Raw genomic sequence first — 20,944 nt, 5'->3', positions numbered from 1 at the left:
AGAGAACATTTACTTTATTCACTATTATCTGTAACTACTTGGACATGTGTGTGTAAATGTGTGTTTGTGTTGGCAGACGTATGAATCGGAGTGCAGCTACAACAGTGAGGAGATGGAGCAGTTTCAGACAGAGGTGAAAGAGCTGCAAACACAGATGAAGCAGCTCAAGGTGAGCACACATCCGCTATCAGACTCAGGCTATGGACACACTAGCGTTATAGACACTCTGATGTGTACAGCCTACATTTTGTGTTGCACATCACACACACACAACCAGTCCGTATTGAAGTTGTGCACCTCTTGACTTTGAGTTTGTCGGATTGTAACTAGCTCAAGGGTAACTCAACAATACTCCGGGAAGCAGACTGGCATCTCTCCGACAACTGTTCATTATTTTGGATTTTTTGTCCAAAGCAAGTTTGACCCATAGCAGTCTGATTCCAAAGCACATGCGTAAATAGAAGTTACTGCCAATAAAGATATTATAAGATATTAGCAAACAATTTGTTCTCCACACGTCGGAAACTGGTTAGGTGTCACCTGTTGGCATTAGCTTGACAGTTTTTGCACATGGACAGCTTTAATTATTTATTTTTTTACCTTAAGTGAGTTGTGTTTGGGGTGGCACGGTGGCCGACTGGTTAGCACGATGGCCTCACAGTGAGGCCATCCTGTGTGGAGTTTGCATGTTCTCCCCGTGCCTGCGTGGGTTTCCTCCGGGTACTCCGGTTTCCTCCCACATTCCAAAAACATGCAAGGCAGGTTGATTAGACACTCTAAATTGCCCCTAGGTATGAGTGTGAGCGCGGATGGTTGTTTGTCTCTGTGTGCCCTCCGACTGGCTGGCAATCAGTTGAGGGTGTCCCCCGCCTACTGCTCGAAGATAGCTGGGATCGGCTCCAGCAACCCCCGCGACCCTAGTGAGGAGAGGTGGTACAGATAATGGATGCATGAATGGATGAGTTGTGTTTTGATGAAAGTTAGTTGATGAGTTAGTTCTTCGAATTTTCATTACAGTAATTTACATCCTGCTACCTGCTTCCGGACAAATGGAAAAGTATTGCCCAGCATGTCATCAATGTTCAACGTGTTTTTTTTTTTTAGGATTGTTGTGGTATGGCGGAAGTCTTGCACTCTATTTAGTGCCATTCTCGCTTTTAAATGCAATTGATGTGGAAAGATTTTTTTTTTTCATCCTATATTTTCATTTTAATTATGACTACTCTACCGAAAGGATATAACTATCAACTTAGTTGACATACATCTTTAAATTGATAATGCCATTATTGACAAGAAGGAGGCCCGTGGATATAAAAAGTCTTCACACCCCTGCGCAAATGCAATATATATATAATTTAAGTGCTGCTTTTTATCATTAAAATGTACAACTACATTTTTGTTCCAAAAAAGCTTTGGTTGTTTCATGATTCAAATTCACAAGCACAAATCGAACCGTACATCCACTCAAATGACCCAACCAGTAAAGATTTGTTTTATTTTATTTCATGTTTTTTGATCAATTTGAAAGGGAAACAAAATGTTTAACAATATGTAATAAATCTAAATAAGAAGAAACAGGTCGAATCTAATGGATAAATTATTAATTTGTTTTTTTTTCTGCATTTTACATTTCTTTTGCCAGGTGGTACTAAAGGATATGGAGTACAGCAAGAAAACACTTGAGGATGAGCTGCAAAAGACCTCAGAGGTATGGTACAATGGTACAAATGGAACATTTGATGATATCGAAACAAGATACACTGACCACAGAACATCCCCGTTGTCTTTTCAGAAAGCGTGTTTGACTGTGGAGGAGAATGCCCGTCTGAAGAGCCGTCTGCAAGCAGCAGAGGCCGAGGTGGTCCAGCGTCATGGGAGCAGTGCGGAGCAGGACTACGAAGAGGTGATCCAGCTGCTGGAGGCGGAGATTAAAGACCTAAAGAACCAATTGGCCACCAAGAGACAAACACGAGGAGGAGAAGCCACAAAAGTGAGTCCTTAAATCAAAGTCAAATTCGCTCAATAACACATTACATCTAACATTTTCAAAGTATTCCAACACTACACATGAATCTGATCACTGACCAAAAGATGGTTCAATCCTTTTTTCATTTAGCTGTTGTACAATTTCCATCAGTGTGTCGTGAAAGGTACATACTATTTCTCTGAAACATTTTTAGAGGAATTACAGAATATAACATACAAATGTAATAGAATAACAAGGATCATAATACATAAAGATCCGAATGGTTGGTTTTCTTTCTAGCGCTTACCGTAACTTAGTAAATCAAACTTTTCGGCCGGTGTCAAAACCAGTCGACGAGAAAATATGCTAAGATGAAACAAAAATGTTTATCTTAAGGCCACTTTTTACACCCACATCAGCATGGTCGACAACTGACACATTACATCACGTGACCATGTCTGTAGCAAATGCAGCGCACACGTCAGAAAATCTTGCTGCGCGAACGTCAACGCACGCATTCGATTCTCTCCTGATTGGTTTGTTATATCACATGCTGCAATGACGACGTAAGGTTTCCCGGCAAGTTCCGCCATTTCGAGCAAGGAAACATGGACCAAGTAGACGAGCAACTCTGCGAGGAGATGCACAAATATGTTCATCGATATGATGCCAGCTGAAGCTTTTATATCGATGGCCAAATCACAGCCAACTCCTGGCGTGTCATTTCTGCAGCCGTAGGCTTGGATTTGTTGGAGTTCCAGCGAAGGTGGAAGGTTTTGCCGGACAAATAGCGACAACGCCCGACTTCGAGTGAAACGACAGCACATTTTCAAAACAACGCATGCGGGTGCACGAGTGTGAAGGAAATTGACGTGTGACATTGACGCAGTGACGTACGCATGGACAAAGAAAAGAGGCCTTTAGTGTGGAGGTTGAGTTTAGCCTGTTGCAAGGTATGACACAATCTCCTCAACAATGGGATTGGTTGCCCAAGAGATAACGAAAACATTCACTCGAAAAGCGCTTTTCAATACTTATTCCAGGAGGCCATGGCTATGGCATGATGCTGCCACCACTGAGCATCAATGGAGGGTTAGAACCAAAGAATTGGTCTCTGATGGTCCAAACCTCTGCCAATTACACACCAAAGCACCAGATTTTTTCCCCCTCCCAGATCTGCACCACAAGACAATTCTGTCTTGGAGAACTCCAGAAAAGGATAAGAGGCTTGATTTGTGCTAGGAAATGGTGTAATGTTATTTAGTAAGGTGTGTGTGCCTTTCCAAATCATGTCAACTGACTTCCCACAGATGCGCTTCATTAAAACTGTTGACACATCAAGGATAAGAGTCCCGGATTCTGTCTTTGGCCACAATATGAGGCAGGATTATCGTTAAAGTAAGCCATTTTAACCTAAAAAGTAAAGGTTTTCCAAACACTTTGAGTACCATAGGTAGAAAAGCGCTATGCAAGTGACAGCCCATTTGTCATGGTAACACGCAGAAGCTTCGAATCCAACTTGAACTCATTCGCTGCCGTCAACATGATAAAGGAACATTGACTTTGGATATGAGTCTGAGCTGTTCTGTGCTTGGTCTCGGTTTTTGTAAAAGAAATAAATGTGATTTATAGTCCAATTCCCAAGAATTTGAAGGTCTCGAAGGTTGAATCAGGGCTGCTGGACAGTGTGAGGGGCAGCTGTATAAATTTAGGGGGGCTTTGCTTACACATATCCCCCCCATGACACAGACATCGGCTTAGAGACGATTAAAGCTAAGCATTTTCTGCCTCTGTACCTGGATAGTATCTACCTTCAACACCAAAGAAACAGTGCAATGTTTTCCACTTCTGTCCATCTCACCATAAATGCCACAGACTGTATTCTGTGTTGTGGTGTTTCAAGGGGTTTGTTGCATTGCCTGACCATTTTTCGACCAAGATCACAAACTTCATCTATGCTCTTCAGAATGGAAATAGCTCCACACATAACTCCTCCTTACGCTCTGCCATAATGCCATTGTGCATAGTCAGACTTAAAACTGACTGACTGAGCAGTGTGGCATCCCGCAGCACTTATAAATTAGGCACTCAACCAAGGGGTCTTACTTAGTCCGACTTGAATAAATCCCCCTCATATTACCATAATTTATGTCACAACTGCTGGAGAAAATATACAGAAACACACTTGCGCACAACTGAGTGAGTGTTGGACGACCTAGCTTCTCTTGAAAAGTGGCCTCGCAATTAAATCCACACTTTTCCCTCCTTAGGCCATTGTGGGTTAAAAAAAAAGCAGAGAGAACATGCAAACTCCACACAGGAAAGCTGAGGAATTGATCCCACGACCTCTGAACTGTGAGGTCGTCATGCTAACCAGTCGGCCACCGTGCTGCCCAAGCAAGAATATATTTTAGATTTTCAAACGGTCGCCAGTTACGACTTTCTGGTGTGTTGAGCACTGCCCCTCCAAAGTGCGTATCCAATCACAAGACGTGTTCATCACCTTAACGTAAGGCCAGCGAGAAGGCCTTACTGATTGGCTATCGCAACTGTCTATCAGCTGTAAAAGCCCCCTGCTCACACAACAAACGTCCGCACAATTGAATCTGAAGGCCTCTGACAAATAGTGAGCGCTACTGGTGTTATGAAATCTGCCTGGCAACACGATATAGCTTAATTCTGATTGGATAAAAACTAACTTAAAAATCCAACACTAGGATGCAATATGACATCAGTGTAAAAAAATATGTTCATGATTTCTTGATTGTTAGGCAGGCAGAGAAGGCTTTGAAGGCCTTGACCTCCCACCACTGGTATTATGTAATGATACGATGAGATAATTAAACATTTAGTTTCACCATCATAACGGCCCTCTTCGAAGCTACAAAGTGGCCTGCAACAAAAATGAGTTTGACACCCATGATTTAACATATCGATATTTCAGTATCAATCTGCACACTGATGGAAATATACTCCACACAAAAAGGCTTTTAGCTTTCGGGTGAGTTTGGTGGCCCGTGAAAAGATTTATTATTTCTTAAAGATGTTTTTAATATAATTACCTACCCATTAGAATATGATGACACAACAAAAACCTGACAGGTTACACACAAACAAACCACTCCGATGAAGATATTAATACCTCTGACAGTGTCAGTCAAAAACAGACACTGCACTTGCACTGGATCTCATTAGATTAAGCAGTGGAAGTGGGTGGGGGTTTTTTTTGGGTGAAAAGCAGCAGATTAGTTGTTCTTTCACACTACACTCACACACACACGCACACCCACACACGCACACACGCACACCCACCCCCACACACGCACAAACACTAGAGCCAGCATCAAAGGAATGTACTGTAATCCTAGTTCTTCCGTTGCAGCGTAATTACATGGAACTCTCAATGTTTTTTTCTTCCACAGTACAGTACGTGTCTCATCGTGTCATCTGTTCTCGTGTGCATTAAGAAAAGGCTCAATGCTGAGAAGGCACAACTGCTGATGTTCTGTAGTGCTAAAATAAGATTGAGCGTTTCTAGTTTCCATTCTTTTCTGCCTCCTGCCTCACCCAGTAGGTGCCTGCAGCATTGTCAGTCTCAGTGAAACACACTCGCTCTGACTTAGCTACTGAGCCGCAGCCACCATATTCAGCTGCACCTCTCTTTGATGAAGCGCAGTCTTTTTTTTTCACTCTTTTGCTCCCGCTCTCAGGCTCACCGCCTCACCACTCGCAGCTTTTCATCTCAAGCGCTAAATCCCTTGGCTTCACACTGCCTCTCAGGGAACAGCGACCTTACTCTGACTCCCATTCAAATCATCAGTTGCAATGATCTCTTGGCTTTTTTGTTATTCCGCTCCCGTTAAATCGTTGGATCTCATTCTTTCCAGTGCCGATCACAGACCAAAGCAATCTGGAGGATCTGATTGGTACACTCATACAGAAGTCAGGAAAGTGAATCACTGCATCATCAGATAGGGTGGCGAAGGATTTCCCATTCGCTTTGGTTGCACCATTTCTTTTTCTTTAGGATTCTCTGAGCCTCTGAGTTAATTTAGCTGTTGCCATCATGTTGCTCATCAATGAAGGCCTGCCTCATAAGAAGTGATGCAAGCCCCAAAATGAGCTTCTATCATTGGGATCATCAGAAGCTTTTATTTGGTCAGTTCATCTTCAAACTTGGACCTTGATTTTTATGGCTTGCCACTCAATACATCTTTTACAATTCCAGTCTAGTCTTAGATTCTTCTGACTATGATGCTTTATACTTTTATTCATCAAATCGTCACACTTGTTGGTACAGGTAATTCACTGCTGCCCTCTAGAGGTTATTTCTGATCTTTTCTTTTCTTTACACGGCTACAAATATTTATATCGCCTGATGCTGTTTTCTCCAATCAAGCCATTCAACATTTGAATGTTACTTCATTTTTCAGGAAATTACTAATGTTTGCATCGTCATATGAGTATCCATTTTTTTTCAGCTTCACAAGTTTTAATCATTCATCCATTGACGGCGCTTTAGTTTCACGATTGTTACACCGCTTATTAATATTAATGTCAATTTAAGAGGCAAAACCCAAATCTGAGATTCACCCTGGACATTTACCGTGACTTATTGTTTATATAACCATCACAATAGGACACAACTGGCCAACAGAATACACCAGTCATTCAAAAGTTCAAATAATTTCACCCACATGAAAAATGGGTGGTGTCAAACGAAAAGTGCTATTTTCAAGATGTTAATTCCTGGAAATCAAAGGTGAAGTGTTCATCAAATCCAAATGTCTTCAGTCTACTATATATAAATAAATATAGTCTTAAAAGATAATCACATCTTTCATTCTGTAGTGACATATGACTCGTTATATTGTTAATGTCTTCATTCATCCATGGTGTTATGCGAAATGTGTTTTTGCTAGGAGGAGGTGCAGGAACTGAGTAGGAGGCTGACCGCTATTGACTGTCAGCTTCGAAAGTCTGAGGTCAACAGAAAACACCTTGAGATGTCTAACAAAAGACTGCTCGGCTTCGCACAGGTACAAAAAAAGTTCACAATAAGTAAAGGGGCACTTGGTTGGGATGAACATTGGCATTGGGACGTAAAATTGATGCCGCCTAATAATTGTGCCTGTGCTCTCCCCTTAGAACGTCCACAAGGTATTAACAACACCCAGCCTCTTTGGAGGTGAACTCGGGTAAGACATGAATTTAAACACCAGATGTCTGCGTCACACTCTATTTATTTACTTTTGTGGCTTGTGTTTTATGTGTCAGGAGCAACAGGTCGTCACCGGCCGCAGACAGTCCCGACACCATGTCGCCACTTCCCGATCCCGCTTTGCAGCTGGCTGTTGAGGCCAAAGAGCTGGTGCAGGGCGTCTTCAATGATGACAAAGGTATCACGGATTATTGGCTAGATAAAACACACATTGGCAACCCTTTCTAAGTAAATTTGATCAGAGCTGGCCACTTCACCCTTTTTTGCCGTTCAGACGCCCGCCCTGCGGCTGCTATCTTGGCTCCCATCCAACCTCGACCCTCCGGCCTTATTCATAAAAATTGTTGCCCAGTCCTTATCTGACATCACGTAACCCACGCCTCCCACCTGGTACTGGGGCATACCATTACAAGTGGAGGATGGGGGGGGGGCAAAACGACAATCCCAATGACAATCATTAGCTGGCGAATTTATGGGCTTATTATGGTGGTAAGTGTTTTGTCAACTCGAAGCGCGTTAACGGTTTGACCTCTGTTCTGTCTGTTGTATTGCCCCTCCCTCTTGTAATGGTATGCCCCAGTAGCAGGTGGGAGGCACGGGTTAATGTCGATGTACTAATTCTACAACCACCTCCCACTCCCATTTGAATATATCACTCAAGTTATATAAAGATTTGCCGAAGAATGGAGGCAATACACTTAAGATAAACCAGAATTTCAATGGGTGTTTATACAAGTCTCTAAACAAAGTTGAAAACAGCTGAGAAGTTGGTCTGACGAGGCTCTCCTTTCTTCGCTTGGGTAACAGAGTGTTGTGTTCCCAGTTGGCCCCTCGCTCATCTTTATGTGTTTTCAAGGAAGACACAGTTTATCATTTCAAATTAACATCAGCAAGTCACGGGCACCTGAACCTGACAGCATAATGTCAAATTCTACCCATAGCTTTTTTAAAGCTAATCTCAGCTAGAAATAATTTGGAAAAATACACCAAAAAAGCAAAATGGTAATTCATGGTACTTCAAGAATAACATGCTTTATGCATTTATCCATAAACTCTACAATCATGTCTTCTTTTCTTTATCTAACATTAAATTGATTTTCTCATTTTCTACTGACGTGTGACCAGTGACAGAGGAGGAAGTCGCCCCACATGTCAGCCCTCACTACATGTGAACAAAAAGAATAACAGAGGAAGAACATTAAAAGAATGAAGCTGTCCTATCAGACGCCAAAAGCACCCGGACACTCAACAGAGTCAGCGTCATCTTTCAAAATGACTTTATTTCAGATCCACGGGTCCTAGGGACAGATAGAACACAACCATTTGATGCCAAAGCTCGCAAGTATCCATCCAATTAGACGTCCTCAGTTTCCAGTGTGGCTTCTGCAGATGGACTCAACCAAGACTTGATACGTCTCCCCTTCTACGGACTTTAACGGACATCTCGTTGAGAACAGTTCCTCTCTTGTTTAACTTGTGTTGAAGCATGACCACAACACACAGATGTTGCAGACTTAATATTTCCTCCTGACCTATTTTCTACCCTTTCAACAAAACACACCACATAGCATGTAAAGGACAATCTAAATCCATGAGTCTCCATAATAACTCCTCCCCATCTGTTTCCTCTGCCAGAGATACGTTAGCAACTGCTAAGAAAAAGTAGCAATTGAGTGATCCCTTTACTTGACCCCATTGTTTTACTTCTTTCTCCCAATGTGAAATGAAGCGGCGCAAGATTTAGCGTTGGTACACAAGCCCAAGACGAGCATTGTTTGTTCAGTCAACATCACTTGATGTTGTGAGGGACATTGTTGTACAATAAGGAAATCGCTGATGTAGCTCATGTTATGTAATCTTGTGTTGTTGGTAGTCAAGTCTAAACAGCCACCCATCATGGTTCTGTATATTTCGATGAACAATGCACATACCGTATAAACAGATACTGTCATTTCCCGTCATTCAACCAGACTGAATCTTTGTTGTGGCCTCATATTCTTTCTGTTACCGTTTTATAATAAAGGGACAACTGACAACTGGACTTTATCGTTATTCAACTTAATGACTTTGGTTCTTTTGGAGCAATAGCAACGGGATAGAACTGTCATTTGAAGACAATACACAGTTTTAAAACCATTTGAAACCAGAACAAGTCGCCCCCACCTCTTCAAATAGTTGACGAAAATAACCTGTTTGTATCACCGCCTACAAGAAAAAGGCTCCCAAAAAGGAGACTCACTTTAACGTTATTTATCGGTTGTACCTCACAACTGCCCGAGGAGTTTAACAGAAAACCCAAAATACTCTGAGAATACAATACACTTAACGATATAAACAGTTTCTTGTTATTGCACCTGATAACGCAAACACTACAAATAAAACTAACAGGAACTGACAGCAGTCATTTAATTCTCCAGTCAGACCTTATTAATGTTTAAGATAAGAAAGTTGCCTCAAAAGACTTTTCATCCTGATAAGAATGCCATGTGCATTATTGCAATGTTAGCAAATAATAGTACAGACACACTCTGCCCAGCCAAGAGAGGCAGTCCATGATGTGGCACTAGCAATGTCTCTGGAAGGAGATGGGAGGTGAGCCGATGTTGGGATTTGAGTCAAAGGAGTTGGGTGTCATTCCGACGATTCCGTCACCTTGAGGCGTTTCCCCACAAAGGAAGTCGAAGTCATCCTCTTTTGAGCCCTGACATAACGACAGCGGTGATTGTGTTTATCAGAATCATAGTTTTATTTTTTTCAATTGTTAATTTTCAGGAGCATGTTGATCTCATCCTGCAGTCATCATACCTGACAAACTGTTTTAGCTGTGATCAACTCTGTGTCTGCTGGCTCCTCCCACACCTGGTAGAGGGGCTCTATGGACTGACCAGACCTGAGCACAAAACAAACCTTAAAATGAAGCTTTGAAGTCATATAAAGAACACTAGTTTTGCTCCTGGGCGCTTCCTTCTATTGTGAAATGTAATTCCGTTTAACTCAACACTTCATCAGTATGAGCTGGTCAATGCTCCACAGATGAAATCACCTCTTTTGCTGTGATTGTTAAATTTATTATGAGACAGAATGAATAAAGTTGTATTGTATTGTATGTCTATGTAGAGACAGTGACTGTTGGTCTCTGTTACATTAATATTTGTGTGGGAATTTTGAAATACACTTGCTCGGTGTTATTCATTGCAACGCAACGTTACAATTTGTAATACCATTAGGATAAAATTCCGCCTATTATTTTATTTATCGATGTAGGTATTTTGTGGAATCAAAAATAAATTACAGAAACTGATTTTTTTTTTTCAGAACTTAATTAAATTTCATTCTGCCAGTTGATTTGTTTTTTAGTAATAACTGTTTTTGGATTTAAAACAATAATAAGAATGTTGAGAGTATAAAGGGATCTTGTTTATATGAGTATGTCATCATTTCTTGAAATGGAAGTAGTCACAGTAGCAATTATTCATTGCTTAGTTTCTGTTAGTTTTGGAAACGTAAAATGCAGTTTCCATTAGGGTTTAAAAAAAGAAAAAAAAACATTATTTTATTACGTTAATGGAAATGTTAGTGACATTTTATTTGTCATTATTTTGTTTATATTAACTATAGAAACATTGGTTGCAGCACATGGAACTACGCTGAAGGCAACTGACTAAATTCGGACCTGCCGCATATAAACCCCCTTAAAAATGCTTCAAAATCTTAACCATAGGGGAGACATGAAAGATTGCCGCAAAATAAAGGGGGTTGACACGGGCCTCTTACAGTGTCAATCAAAAACTAACATTATTATCTTGGTAAAGGGAGAATATTTGCCAAAATGCTCATATTGGTTATGCACACCTGTTTTTTCTTACATTTAACATACGGATGACACCTTAAGGGAAAATTCTACTTACACTACTGTATAATATTTGTGAAACAATAAGATGTCAGCTGCTATTTTCCATTTTGTCCTTACAGACTAGCAACTGCCAGTGTGTATTCACACAATGTGTTGGACACATTTGTTATTTGATCTCCGAGCTGTAACGGTTTCGGAGCGCCTGAAGCAGACGTGACATAAAAGACAAAATGCTGCGCGGGCAGTCACGCACCTTTTCAGCAGGTAGGGGTCAAAGGGAAAGTAGCTGTCCAGGGGGTTGGTGTTGGTGTTCACACTGTCGCCTCCTGCTGAGCTATGCACCACGGGCAGCATGTGGCGGCTGTTTCTCTCTATGATGGTGTAGCAGAACACCACCTGATATTTCCTGAAACAACCGCAAGCACAGCGACGCTAAAGAATCTCTGCTCTGACACGCACAATGGATTAGGATTGTATTAGTTTGAAACTGTTGAAAGCTGTTATGTGTGCGGAGCTGTTACCTGGTGATGGCTGCAAACATGTTTGTGACGGCTGGGAGGCACACTTTAAGCGGGTTCAACTGAGACATGACCAACCTGTCCAGGTTCAAACTTTGGAGGTACTCCAAGCCTAATAACACACAGACACACACACACCACATTACTTGATAGGATGAGCGTAGACAGATTAGAGCGCTCAAAACAGGGACGCAATCATGTGCCCAAACACTATTGGCTCAGTGTAAAACATGGTGCTACGTATACACACTGCCCTCCACAAATATTACTGCACCACAATTGACTTTATTCAGTGAAATCTTTTAGGCTCACATTCTGACATTCTGCTGTTAGGCAGGAGCTAACAAATTGTTACAAACAGAAGTAATCAAGTTATTTTCTAGAAAGACTACTACTTGACATTCTTTTTCTCTCTTTGTTTTTAATCAAGCAAATGGATAGGGAAGGCGTTGACTTGTATATGACAGCAATTTCGTTTCGACCACAGTATTGCTTTGCTGCCCTCTTGTGGCATCGGTAAAGTATTAGCAATTATCAAGATGACAATTTTGAAAGCAGAGTTTACATGATGACCTTAATAAATCTTTTATATGATATGTTCACTAATCAGACAGCAGAAAGTAGAGGAAAACATTTTAGGTACTAAAACTAAAATATTTTCATTCAAGAGACATTAAATAAAGAGATATCCATTTTAGTTGGAAATTGTTACTTTGCAAATCAAATGTATTATTCGTAGTCAGGCGCGTCCCAAACACCCTCCCCCACCCTTTTGCAACATCTGCACCCAAGATTTGCAGGCCATATAGAAATTGTAATGAGGGCCACTAAAAAAATGGAAAGCGAGCCGCAAATGGTCCCGGGTCGTAGAACTGTTGTAGGTTAATCTTGAAGCGGGAGCGGCAAAACAGTGTGCAACCAGCTCAAACACTGTTGATTTAGTCTTGACTTGTTGGTGCTCTAAAAAAACATTGCAATACAAAACTTTAATTTTATAGCACAATCACAAGATGACATCATGGTGGCATCTCCATGGACACTATAGCAAAAATGAAAACATTCAGAGCACAAGAAAGAAGACTCCGTGATTAAAATAAATTAATTTACTTCTGTTATCTTCAACATAAAATACTGTAGAAGAGGTTTTTAAGATATAAGAATGCTCCATTTGCCAATAAAGTTGTGCCTTGGCTGTTTGTTGTGCACATAGTTCTCAAATTCATGTTACTCGAATCACTATTAGAACTTCTTCAAAAACAACCAGCAATCATATTGCCTCCTGCCTGTCAATTTTCAAGAGAAGAGAAAGTACTTCTCTTCAGCACATGTACAATTGAAAGTGCCAGACAAGATTTTTTGGGATTGATATTTATATTGATATGACAAAAATGAATTTGTCATATGAGACCAGTTAGTTCATTGGCCAACTGCACTGCAATAGTTATTGGTACTAAAAATAAATAATTGTCATTGTAATAACACGGAAGTCCAGAATCATGACCGAGTTTGCCTACAAAAAGCTTTCAATGTGAGCAAAAGAGATAAGACGTGCACCTTTCTTCATGTTGCCCTCCAGAATGGCTCCATGTCTGAAGATCAATGTGTAAAAGACAGCCTGGCAGGCAGTGTAGAAGGGTCCATGGAGGTTGACGTCACAGCAGACCTGCCCGCCTCTACTGTCCTGGCCATCAATATAGCGTTGGATCCACGAGATGAGCAGGTCCAGACAAGCCCGTACTGTGCTGCAGGAGAGAATGTGTGCACTCAATTAGAACAGTAAACGCTCCTCCAAACAAGAAATTGATAACTTCAACTGTATTATAAAGCTAAATTGTGAATATACTTACAGCACAGGGATGAACTTGGCTCTGGCAAGGAAGCTTCCCATGTACCCTGCAGCAGCCTGGCGGAGGACAGCAGGCTGATTTGGACTCTGCAGAATCTTCCATAAGTGCTCAAGGAAAGCCTCACCTAGGGCCTTTAAGACACATAATAAATAAATCTTAATACATTAAACTTCAAAAATGTGTGGGTAATACATTTTACTTTTAGTTAATAAGCACAGTTTCCAACAGTATATTGAAGCGCAAAGGTAATGTTGGAACTGTGTATATTGCTGCAGTCGCTGACCATATCAAACGGGAATAAAAACTTTGTCTGATGAAAACTTAAGCCTACTATGCAATAATTTATTCCAACGTGACTCATGATGGGTGTGAAAAAAGCTTAAGAAGCACTGATTTAGGTGTTTAAGGTGTTTAAAGATGAGCCATCAGCGTCTACACTTCCTGAGGGTCCTCAGGAAATTCTACCTGGACAGCAAGCTGCTGCTGGCCTTCTACCACTTGTCCATCGAGAGCCTGCTGACTTACTGTGTCTCCACCTGGTACAGCAGCTGCACTAAGGCAGACAAAGTGAGGCTTCAGAGGACAGTCAGTTATATTTGCCCCGGAGAGGCGCAGCTCTCTAAGCTCGTTGAACAATGAGTATAATGACAATAAAGGCCATTCTGATTCAGATTCTTAAAGGGAAAGTCAAGTCAAAAATTCTTTTTACACTAGGTGATATGCACCGCACCCCCTCCCTCTAGTCTAGCATGAATTTTCAATTCATATTGCGATATTAGAAAATGAATTCAGATGAAAAAATGCACCCATTTTTATCCATCTGAGGGGGGCGGTCATTTTGCCTTACACTGCCTGTTGTAATGGCTTGAAAATGACCCCAAGGGCTCAGACAGATCACAGGTGAGCCATGATTGTCGGTCAGATCTTAAAAATTAATTTGTGAAAGTTTGAGACTGGAGGGTGAGGAGGAGACTCACCAGCCTGAAGCTGCAAAGGTAAAAGAGCATGTACTGGATGTGACACAAAGCATGTGTGGGCAAGATGAGCTTGTCAAACACATCCAACAAGTCCCTGTACAGTTCCTTTGTTCTCTCCGTATGCAGAGTACCTGGAAGTGAAAACAGAGATGGCGAAAACGTTGAATAAAATACGTCAATTAACTCCTATTAATCAAACCAGGAGTGTAAAGACAATAAAATAGCGATGTAGTCGGCTACCGTTGACATAGCAGACATCTTTGATGAACGCCAGCAAAATTGTCATGAGCGAATCGAGCCTCTCAGCCACCGGGTGAGCCATCATTCCCACACTAGGGGGCTGACTCGTTGGCAGGTCCTCATCCTAACATACACATGCGCAAACGGGGGAAAAAAAATAATACCATTAAAAGATATTTTGCTAATGCTTGATTTACACTTGAGGTCCAAGTGTCGAGTTTAATGTGTACACATTTGTGACTGACTACACCGGTGATTCCAAACCAAGGTACTGTGGCGCACTAACATGCGGTGAGAGCTCATCAGGGGTGTCTGAAAATGTGATGAAATCAACACAATCTTTCTCTTTTAATATTTATTATTCAATATTTTGAGTTTTATCTATTTAAACTTATGAATACTTGATCTTTTTAAACACGTTACCATATTTTTTAAGTGTCAGGTTAAATCCTTTTATACAGAAAGGTTCAAATGAGCTACAAAGCCCAGAATAAATAAAATGATAAATATTCAGAGAAGTGATATTTTTCCCATGCTTCCTTCGAGAGTCCATAAAAGTCACTTTTCCGGTACTTTTGCATGAGTGTGATTTGTGATAAAATTGTTTAGAACTTCCTCTCAAAACTACTTTAGATTCTTCTACAATTATGAGCTCCCTAAGTGCTTTCCACAAGAAAGTGCAGTGATGTATGAACAGAAAAAAAGCGAACTATATTTGCTGCACTACACTTTAATTACATACAGTTTGTCAATCATATAAAAAAATATATTTGAATGAACTGGATCATACTATATCATACCGACAGGAGATGGTGTATGTAACATGAGTGTAACGAGCTGCGTATTTTAAAAATTCTTTCATGATCTGGAAGGAACTCTTACGTACCATATCAAAAAGGGCCTCTTCAGTAGAGTTGCCTGCCTGCTGGCTTTGTAATATGCACTCTTCAGCCTCTTCAATATCTGAGCGGGACGCACTCACCTAAAACAGATCATCATTGTGCGCGTTAGTGTGTTACAGTTGGTGTTCCAAATCCATATTAGTAGACTTCTCCAATCTCCATGAAATAAGGAGAATGATCGAAAGAGCATTGCCTCATATCCCGAAAACATTTGTACTTCCTCCCACCTCGCTGCTCTGGTTGATGATAAAAGATGATAAAACGAGGGACTACGTGATTACGTCTTTTTTTCTCAAACATCATGCTTTATGCGCATGCAAGTCACATCATGGTTACGTAATAATTTACAATAGAAGTTGCATTTGTTTTTGTAATGTGAAACAGTCCATAAAACAATTGAATGATTTAGCAGAAAAATCTGAATTGGGCATCACGCCCCGCAGTGTGAACATAGCCTTAGATCCCAAATAGTGGGTGCTAAATTGGGTGTTTACTCAATCTAACACAGTGGTCCACAACCATTATTGCACCACAGACCAGTTTTACATGAAGACATAATTTGACAGACACACAGAGAAGAAAAACTAAATGAATTAATATAAGATGAGTACCCTGCCTAATACCCGTTGTCAGCTGGAATAGGCTCCAGCACGCCCGCGACCCTTGTGAGGAAAAGGGTCTGTCTCGGATAATGGATGGATGGATAATTACAATGAATGTAGTTGTTGGGATTAGTGAGAGCCCTGTGAATGGTTTTCTCCTCAACAAGCTGGCTGGTCACATCTTCAGTTCCAAAGCATAGCATGTGTTAAAAGGATTTTTTTCTCTAACAAGTTCAGTTTATATACTTTTTTTGATCAAAATTAGTCATCATTTTCTTTTTTATCAATTCATTTTGGAGAAATTAGGAAATAAGTAACGACTTGAAAAACGCCTACTTTTAATGCAGAATATGGCCACGCCCCCAACCGCTCTCACCATCATGTGTCCTTGGGAGTCAATGAAAGGTACGGATTACAAACTCTCTATTGGAAATCATTGTACTTTCATTGCTTATAACGTCCCGAAACAGTGATCAATTGGCACCAAAATTCATGTGGACATCACCTATCTATGACCACTTCAAAGTATCACAAGATATGCTACCTGTCTGATTTATATGAGAATGAGAAAGTGTGGAAGTGAGCAGTGGCACAGAGATTATGCTGTTAGGACGCTACACACTACTTTGCTGCTGCTCACGTACCCGTGGGGATATATACAGAGACTGAAGTGGGAATGAGTAGACGTGTATTTATTTGGATGAGGATTGGCCCCAGTTTTTCAACTGTTCATACCTACACAACACAACACACCATCTACTTTGGAACGTAACAGCTCTGACTAGTTCATGTATTCCGATTCTTCCGATGTTGATGTAAGTTGTTTTATATTACAATTTCAGCCATGAGCATTAGATTGACTTACTTTTTTCCCATCAAGGCCACTACTGACTACGCGTACACCACTCATCCGAAAATTAGACATTCCAATTCGGCCACTTGGCTGGAGAGTCGGCCTCCTCGCTGAAATTTTCGTGCTCTGAATATTTCAAAGTGTTTTAGTACTGATGTCATTTTTACATGCAAACCTATTATATAAGTGCCAATGTTAAACGCAGGCAAGTGTCCCTTTAAATAAGGTAGTGACAAATACAGCTGTAGCAAACTGGGAAGTTAGTGTGAAGTGGAAAAGAGGCTTTACATATACACAAAATAAAACACTCAAAGAGCGAAAACACTTACATCCAGTTTAAGCATCTGTCCAATGATGATCTCCAGTACGTCTCGTCGAATGGTTGGTATGTACACAGTCACTGTCAGGAGATTGTGGACGTAACACTCCTGCAGGGAGAGGAAAAAAAAAAACATTCCATACAGACTTGGGCTTTGGAACCGAAGGTTGCGTTGAAGTGCCATGGAGCAAGGCATCAACCCCACCAGAATTCAAATCGGGGACACACACCATTTGTGGCCTTAAGTGTGTTCACAGCTTCAAGTGTTTTGACTTCAGGGATGGCTAAAAACTGTTTTGAAAAGTTAATTGGCTGCTGTTTAACCAATACCCAATTACCCAATACAATAGGTGGAATAAATTTAATGGGTAGTAAGGGCTATGGATTTTTTTTGTTAGACTTATACCAATATTTGGCATAGTAAAATTGTGATCACCGATTAATCGGCTGATTTATTTAAAATATATAGAGTAATAAAACTACTTGTATTTTGTCCTTCAACACTCACAATATGATTATGAATTACAGGCAGAACAGAACATTTAACTGTTTTACAATACGTAGTTCTACAGCATTTAACTTTAAAACTGAGATGTTTTGTTTTGTTAATGTGTATAAAAAAAATAAATTTAATCTACAAACATTGTCTGATTTTTGCCCGATTTATATGAGCTAATATCGGCCAATTAAATGTGCCGGTCGATTATTCGGTTGGGTGGTAAAATGTAGTGGATTTTTCTGTCACTTACCAGGGTTCTGGAGGACTTTTGAACAAAAGGAAAGCTGTTCTGCAAAATAGGTACCAGAAAGTGACTTGTTCTGAAAGAAGTAACAGCAGAATATTAAGCACGAAACAGAGCAAAATGGCTCTAAGTTTTCAACATGACACTATGTGCTCAAACCTGAATGACATACAAGGAAAAGAAAATATTAAATGACTCACGATGGGACATATCTGGTGATGAGCTGCAAGGCCTGATGGCACTGGTTGAAATTTCTGGGGAGATCTAGAAATGTTATTGGACAGGAAAGTGTTAATTCAACAAAAAACTAAAATTATTTTGACTTAGAATGGCACATATATAGCTCATTTTACTTTCTATATAAATATCAAATATTTTCCTTGCTTTTTATTCTTGTTGCTTTGCTGTATAAATGTCAGTAGCTAAGAAACAGAGGAACAAATTCTGGACAATAATAAAAAATTAAAAGAGGGAGGACAACACACGTGTATTGTAAGGGGAAAGTGCAATGCATCATCAACCTATCTGCCACTTTGGAGGCAAAAAGACTGCAAGTCAAAACGTGCTCTGCTGCGGTGTTTCCGCTGAGTTATTTCCATATTTAGAATTGAAATATTGTGAACCGTTGTTGCGTTAGGTCGTGCAACAAAGGGAAAAAAAATTAAGAACGGAATAAATTCTTGCAGGTTTCCTCATTTGGAGGTCTTTCACAAATTGGTTAAGTACACATGAGTGGCTCATGTTTTATCCTTTTTTAAACTGGCACTCACACCACCTAAGAGCTAAGCGGCAATATTCCACTTACACATAGGAGTTGAATCAATGAATTGAATCTTATTCTGTTCTAAAAAAAGAATAATTAAAAAAATTCTTCAATTATAATTTTTTCAGCCCAATCATTCTTGCTCACACAGCCAGTGGGATTGTTTCACACAACACTAAATAAAAAAAGGTCACATACTTTCATCTTCATCATCTGAATCTGAGAAATCGACTCCTCCTTCACAGATGGCTACTCTTTCTGGAGACAAACACACACACACATTATTCCTCAAAAGACATTGGCAACGTTGTGACAGAGCAAACTAAAAACTGTCACGAGGTAGAAACCTACTGGGCGTAAAGTGGGAGACAACCATTTTGAGACATGCACATAGGAAGACAGTCTGTGCCGACACCAGGTTACTGAGGAAGGCCATGTACTCCTCCACCACTGCTTGGCTCCGACCCACCCAGGGAAGCCTCTGCAAAATCCACACAAATAGAACCAGTTACAGCACACAAGCACAAGCTTTTTATTGTTTAAATACCGTATTAGGTTAAATGAGAATTAAATAAATGCAGTTGCAACATACTCACTAAGATAGTATAGATGAGTTGTTCATGATCTTTGGTGAGCTGTGAGATACAATTCCGAAATTCTTGTAGCCATGTAATAATCTGTGCATCCTATGAAGATGTACACAAATCTGTGACAAGCTGTCATTACAAGTGCTTCTTGAATACGCTTTACCTTTATCTCGGGGTCAGCCAACTGATGCTTCAGCAGTTCATAGTCACTCAAGTCTCCCTTCACACAAAAGACCGACTGAGTTCAATGTTTTCCGAACCCATCAAACAAAATCACCCCTTATCACTCACCTTCTTATACTTGGCTAATGTTTCCACAACACTAGCACCAAATCTGACCGTCTTCAATGGACGAGTGTTTAGAAAATCCCGACCTTCTATCTCCATTCTTGAAAGAAACACGAGCAGTTTTTTGGGCGAGATTAGCTTCTCGAATGAGCAGTTTTACGGCTGCCGGTGGAAATCATTACATGGCTTCGTAAATACTTTTTAAAACAATACACTGTTAGTCTGCGAATAATAATATTTATGGTCAATGGGAAATATATACTGCGTATAGAAGGTAAACGTCTTATATGAAAGTAAACAACCACATGGACAATTCCTCTGCACTTCCGAGTGACTCACTTCTTCGGATACTTTAGGCGTGCATTGATGCGCAGTGCTGCTCGTTAGAGTCATCTAGTGGATACTAAATCTAGTACCAATAAGAAAATGGAATAACTACTGAATTAATCGAAAAGAACGGTTACATTCCACAATATTTAATTTAGAATTCGGGTAATGTCAAAATCAGATAACCCCCGGGGGTACTTGAAAGAACTCCAAGGGTACGAGAGATTTTAGATAAAACAAACCACCACGCAAAAACCCTGTAAAATAATTTGTGAATTAATTAAATGTTTCAAAACACAATAGAAGTTCATAAAACAAATTATATATTCAGTAACTTTTTCAATTTCATTATTTAAAAATCCCAGATTCTCCTCGTACAAGAATGGTTCACCCAACTTGTCACGTGTCATCTCCCGTTACTCGTGAATCACTTGAAGACGCAAGGAGTCGTTGTTGAAGCGCAAACCTGAAAAAACTATGACACAATACAAAAGAAGGCCAAACCAGTCAGCAGAATTCCAGTTGTAAATTGAAGATTATGTTTCGATTGGATTTACGCCCACAAGTTGCAGATCTCTTCAATGATCCAAAATAGGACACTTTATGTTGATTAATTTTTGTGGACCAATACAAATGAAGTTTGAAAGGTTATAAAGTTTAATAAATAAGACACTGATGGCATATTCTAAGTCTTTTTTTTTTTACCTCAAAATGCTTTGCGTTGGTTAAGGGGTACTTGGCTGAAAAATATTTCACAAGGGGTACATCACAAAAAAAGGAGAACCACTGCACTAAATGGCGCCAACATTAAAATTATGTCTTTATTTTGGTTTCAATTACAGCTTTATAAATTATTTTTAAGTACTAATTGTGTGGTGCTGTGGAGAAAGAGATGAAGTCAAACTCTCCTGACTTTGATCTTTTTTTGTGAGTAAAGA

At 40.2% G+C, this 20,944-nt stretch overlaps 2 protein-coding genes across 4 annotated transcripts in view; one reads left to right on the top strand and one right to left on the bottom strand.

The window, feature by feature from the left end:
- The window catches only part of LOC148323013 (syntaxin-binding protein 4), a 48,849-nt gene extending 39,621 nt beyond the window's left edge, over positions 1-9,228 (top strand). Inside the window, exons 15-21 of one of the 3 annotated variants that reach the window (XM_088316248.1) lie at positions 77-169; positions 1,643-1,708; positions 1,793-1,990; positions 6,889-7,005; positions 7,115-7,164; positions 7,244-7,365; positions 8,313-9,228. In XM_088316248.1, coding sequence (XP_088172374.1) covers positions 77-169; positions 1,643-1,708; positions 1,793-1,990; positions 6,889-7,005; positions 7,115-7,164; positions 7,244-7,365; positions 8,313-8,359 — 693 coding nt within the window. In that variant the 3' untranslated portion in view covers positions 8,360-9,228. Of the gene's footprint in view, positions 1-76; positions 170-1,642; positions 1,709-1,792; positions 1,991-2,698; positions 5,229-6,888; positions 7,006-7,114; positions 7,165-7,243; positions 7,366-8,312 lie in introns of those variants that run through there. The other 2 variants (XR_015846600.1, XM_088316249.1) reach the window with 2 other exon arrangements.
- On the bottom strand, positions 8,448-20,059 carry rrn3 (RRN3 homolog, RNA polymerase I transcription factor). Its single transcript, XM_088316250.1, has 17 exons — positions 19,683-20,059; positions 19,555-19,611; positions 19,401-19,490; positions 19,156-19,285; positions 19,003-19,062; positions 18,242-18,305; positions 18,048-18,117; positions 17,309-17,407; positions 15,509-15,604; positions 14,623-14,746; positions 14,383-14,513; positions 13,406-13,536; positions 13,113-13,300; positions 11,562-11,670; positions 11,294-11,446; positions 9,993-10,077; positions 8,448-9,888 (listed from the first exon to the last, which is right to left on the bottom strand). The coding sequence occupies exons 1-17, from the start codon at positions 19,776-19,778 to the stop codon at positions 9,751-9,753; spliced, it is 1,821 nt and encodes a 606-aa protein (XP_088172376.1). The 5' UTR covers positions 19,779-20,059; the 3' UTR covers positions 8,448-9,750.
- Between the last annotated feature and the right edge of the window lie 885 nt (positions 20,060-20,944).

This window comes from Idiotropiscis lumnitzeri, chromosome 15 (genome assembly GCF_059441095.1).
Source record: "Idiotropiscis lumnitzeri isolate Australia: NSW breed Sydney's pygmy pipehorse chromosome 15, RoL_Ilum_1.0, whole genome shotgun sequence".
NCBI lineage: Eukaryota > Metazoa > Chordata > Actinopteri > Syngnathiformes > Syngnathidae > Idiotropiscis > Idiotropiscis lumnitzeri.
Note: the sequence above shows the minus strand (reverse complement) of the source record. Positions and strands in the feature narration are given on the sequence as shown.

Excerpts from the sequence above, each read along its gene's own strand:
- rrn3 (XM_088316250.1), bottom strand. The coding sequence starts at position 19,778 with ATGGAGATAGAAGGTCGGGATTTTCTAAACACTCGTCCATTGAAGACG. Across the intron at positions 19,491-19,554 it reads TGGCTGACCCCGAGATAAAG|GATGCACAGATTATTACATG; the intron begins GTAAAGCGTATT and ends ACATCTTCATAG. Across the intron at positions 17,408-18,047 it reads AAAAGTCCTCCAGAACCCTG|GAGTGTTACGTCCACAATCT; the intron begins GTAAGTGACAGA and ends CTCTCCCTGCAG.